The sequence below is a fragment of the Merops nubicus genome, unplaced genomic scaffold, assembly GCF_000691845.1.
Source record: "Merops nubicus isolate BGI_N331 unplaced genomic scaffold, ASM69184v1 scaffold48785, whole genome shotgun sequence".
NCBI classification, from domain to species: domain Eukaryota; kingdom Metazoa; phylum Chordata; class Aves; order Coraciiformes; family Meropidae; genus Merops; species Merops nubicus.
The window spans coordinates 1236-5458 of NW_008611232.1; the positions used below are offsets into that span (position 1 = coordinate 1236).

Below are 4223 nucleotides of genomic sequence, written 5' to 3' on the forward strand. Positions count from 1 at the left end.
GATCAGTGGCCGCCAGCCCCGGGCAGCAGCACCAGCTGCCAGCTGCACTGCCAACAAATACAGAGCTGCCTTCATCCCCCAACCAGGAACAGAGCGAGGGAGCACTTGGCTCCCACACACCTGCCTTTGCTCCTCGGCACTCCTCTGCTCCCACCGGAGGGAGCTGAAGAGACCCCAGAGCCCGGGAAAGGAGCCGGGGCTGAAGCGGGGGCTGCCAGGCAGGGGACGCAGCTCTGCCCATGGCACTCCTGCACTGACAGCGTTAGACAGACACAGACATGTTACAGCCCCAGTAACAAAACCAGCTTACAGCCCTGAGGAAGAGCCAAGCTCACCTCGACAGCAGCGTTGGTGTCTCACCTGGCTGCTGTGCCCAGCGCCCGGCGGCGATCCCGGCCGCTCACCCCTTATCGGCCGGCACCCTGCCAGTACCAGCAGGAGCTGACTTACATCCAAGCCCTACCTTGAAGCTGGATTAGTTGAACACAGCTGGAGATTAGTGCCTGGCAAACCTTTCAAGACTCAGTGTTATGTCTACCAGAGGAAAGAAAGCACAAAGGAAACCTCCTGAGGGTCAGGAGACAAGGAACTGCTACTATGCCAAAGTGGAAGAATTCCAGCAAAGTCCTCATAAAGCAGATGGAGAATGAAAAGCACCAGGAGCCAAATTCTGGACTGCAGAAAATGTAAGAGAGACAAACATGTAGCTTTATTGTTTATGTACAAATGACAGAAGTTTGTATTAAAAAGAGAATCCACCCAACCTTGAAGATAGCAAAGAGCAAGATGGCTTTGAGCTCCAGCCTTCCCTGCACCTAAAAGCACTGCATAAATTTTAGGGGATGGTGTTTAAAATTATAGAAGAGGGTAAACCACCTTCTCTGCTTAAGCAAGAATCAAAATGAGCAGTTCCACAAAATGAAGAACCTTCCACTCTACATGGATTAAAACAAATCAAAAGTCAGTTTCTTAACTATACATTTTGGTTTAAAAAATAAAACAAACAAAAACCAAAACAAATCTACAAAGCGAAGTATCAGCAACAAAAGTAATGTAAGTCTTACAACACGGATGGGATGTACTGAGTCACAGCCCAGTTCCAGTTGAAACAGAAGCACTTCTCCAGGGGTTTGCAGATGACAGGGGTGGCAGCAGCAAGATCAGCCAGTTTTAGGAAGTTCCCGACGGAGGTGGAAGCACAGAACAGTCAGGAATTCAGGACTACTCCTACACCTACACCTCAGTCTTCCTGCAACTCAGGTGATTAAAAATGATGCAAGGTACATGGTCCACGATTCTCTCCCCCCGTCTCAGCTCCTCAGAGTAAGTCACTGCCCTCTGCAGACACTTGGCCAGAGCTGCCATCGCTCCTTCAGTCGGTTGGCGTTTTTCTCAGTGGGGACTCGTGCAGACCTAAATCCCAGAGGCATCAGCACTGATGGGTCTAGTAGTCCTGCAGGGGAAGGAGAGCACAGGCGCGTTACCACCCTCCTACCCCCAGTTCTGCTTGCAGAGCTGGGATTCTCAGTCTTCTCTTATTTCTACATACCATTAGTTGCAGACAAAACAAAAAAAGTTTGTTTTTTTTTTCTTGTAGCTAAACATTCAAAAGAAAGGACCCTTCAAAAACCAAGAACACATCAACCAAATCCAGATGCTTTTAAAGTTCCAGATCATGACAAGATAATAGGACGCAAACCATCTTTTTTTCATAAAAAATGCACAGGACTGAACTGCAACCTAGCTTTGTAACGAGCCTGCCTGGTCTTATTTACTGTTAAATCCTTGAGACAATGCTTATTTCATACCACGATATTCCTCAACCATGAAAATAAGATCTTAAATTACAGCAGAGAGAGGCTTTGTAAGATTAGGAGTCAGTCAGCCACGCAAGTCTACAGATGAGCAATGAAAACAATGACAGAGCGCGGATACTTACGGCTCTTGGCTTTTTGTTTAACTTGAGATCAATCCTGTGGTTGGAAAGATAAGAGAAATGTCCATTTCAATACATTAAACCAACACTAGAGTTCAAAGAACCAGCTACTGCATATGGCACAGGCTACGACAAAGACTATCAGGTTAATTCAATCCACATTCTCAGTTCGGCTGAGCCAAATCATTGTCCCAGTATTACTGGGCAAGAGAGCAGCAGAGACGCAGAGTGGATTCTTTAGTATTTGCCAAAATGCATATTCCATCCACTCAAAAAAAGAGTTAATAAAGGTTCGTAGTAAAAATCACAGGGAAGTTATGCAGCATAAAGAAATAAGGTTAAATACGCATGCTCTATGTTAATTTGTTAGATGTGTAACTATGCCACAGGTAATTATTCAGACATAGTGGTAATGGTTATTTAGTAGGAACAGAGACAAGAGTTTAGGATGACAGGGATTACATGAGTCAAAGGTATAGAGTTTATTACATTTTTCCAGAAGAAAACATCCAAATCTACACTAATCTCCTTAAGAAGCAAAGCCAGAAGAATCAGTTTTTAAACTATGTTTTTAAGTTTAAAAGTTTATCTATTTAAAAATGAAATAGAAAGGTAAAGAAGAGTGAAGTTAATTTAATTTTGCTGAAGTTATTAAATAAAATGTTACCTCCATCACGCTTTTCTGTTTTTAAAAAAAACTTCCCAGCCTAACCTAATATACATACCTACAATTAAACAGATAAACTATGGGTTAGAAAGGTCTCAAAAGGCACATTGGTGTCTACACACTAACAACACAGCACAAGTACTAATTCAAGTCAAACTTACTCAAAGTCATAATCAAACATGCCAGACGGGCTGAGGGGCAGCATTTGAAAGGAAGAAAGCAATAGAAATTAATATACTAATGAATTAAATAAATTAGTTGATTAGCCACCCTAGCGAGATTACTAAAAAATAAAATAAATAATAAAGCCAGTGTTCAAATGCCACAAAGTTCTTAAGATATCTTAACCAGAATTGGGCACAAAAAGCACTCCAGATTTAGCAATCCAGAGTCCCCCTCCCCAGCTGGATTTCTAGGAAAGAGGCGTCAGACCAGAGGCAGTGGCTCTAGGGAGGGAGTTCAGGTGCTGGATAGGGAAGCTCTCGGATCCGTGAGCGCACGGGGCTCCCAGGCAGAGAGGACTGATCTGCTTGCCAAGCCCAGCGAGCGGGCGGTCAGAGCGCAGCGGCTCTGTCCGGGTTATTCTGGCAAAGCAAAGCTTGCTCAGGCAGAGGTGGGGACAAGAACACGCGGCCGGCTCTGCACCGGGGGCTATGGGAACGCACACGCAGCCCCTCGCGCTCGCCTCCTCCAGAGAGCTAGAGCACACGGCCACCCGAGGCTGCCGGCGGGCTGGTGACACCCCCCCTCCTCTTGGCACTCACACGGACACGGCCACAGCTCTGCCAGAGCCAGCGCGGGGGAGGAGCTCCCAGCTCAGCCCCACACGCCTGGCAGCGTGCAGCTTCTACACGGACCGGTACTGTTCTCTCCCAAAATACTTTTTACCCGTGAAAATTTCTAGCACACAAAGAAAATCAACATCTTTGCCCTTCTGTAGTCTTAGAGGGAACAGAGGATGGCTTCAGTAAAGACACTGTAACTTCCATCTGATCCCCTGTGTAACTGGTCAGTTAAACTGCCTGTTCACACCAGTCCTGCCCAGTCCGAATCCAGCTCTGGGTGGCACACGCGGCAGAGAATCCAGTGCAGTCACAGCCCCTTCAGGGTGCCTGTCCCCAGCACCTCCCCGTTCTTCACAACAGGTGAGCAGAACTCAAGCAAATGCTGGCAAACGGAGAGCTTCTGAACAAAGAGAAATGCCAACAGTTCTTTTTATTTCTCTTTTTCATTACATGACACTCAACAGACCCTCGGGTCTCCTCCGCAGCGCTCTAAAGCCTCCACTGAGTTCCAGCAGAGGGGCTGCTCTGTCGCTGGGCTTTTCTAACCTAGATACACTTGGAAGTTGTTTGGTCTTTTCTGCTAAAATTTAGGGGACAGTGAGTAACGGCAATCACAGTTTTAACAGAGTTTTTATTACAGACAAACTTAATTATCTTCCTGGTTTAATTATCTATTTGGCCACACTAAGCAGTGAAAAGCAGTCGGTTACTAACTTGCTGAGCCTTCCGCAGCACAGAGGTGTTGGAGGCATCTCTGGGGGTGACAAGGTGGGTGCCAGCCAGACCAGGGCTCCCCACACCCAACACTCTGTCCCTGACAGGGGCCAGCGTCGGC

At 46.6% G+C, this 4223-nt stretch overlaps 1 protein-coding gene across 1 annotated transcript in view; it reads right to left on the minus strand.

The window, feature by feature from the left end:
* Positions 1–1939: 1939 nt before the first annotated feature.
* Positions 1940–4223, minus strand: part of MEAF6 (MYST/Esa1-associated factor 6) — a gene marked incomplete at both ends in the record, with an annotated part of 5205 nt that continues 2921 nt past the window's right edge. Inside the window, 2 exons of the mRNA XM_008941138.1 lie at positions 1940–1973; positions 2765–2794. Of these exons, the coding sequence (XP_008939386.1) occupies positions 1940–1973; positions 2765–2794 (64 nt within the window). The remainder of the gene's footprint in view (positions 1974–2764; positions 2795–4223) is intronic.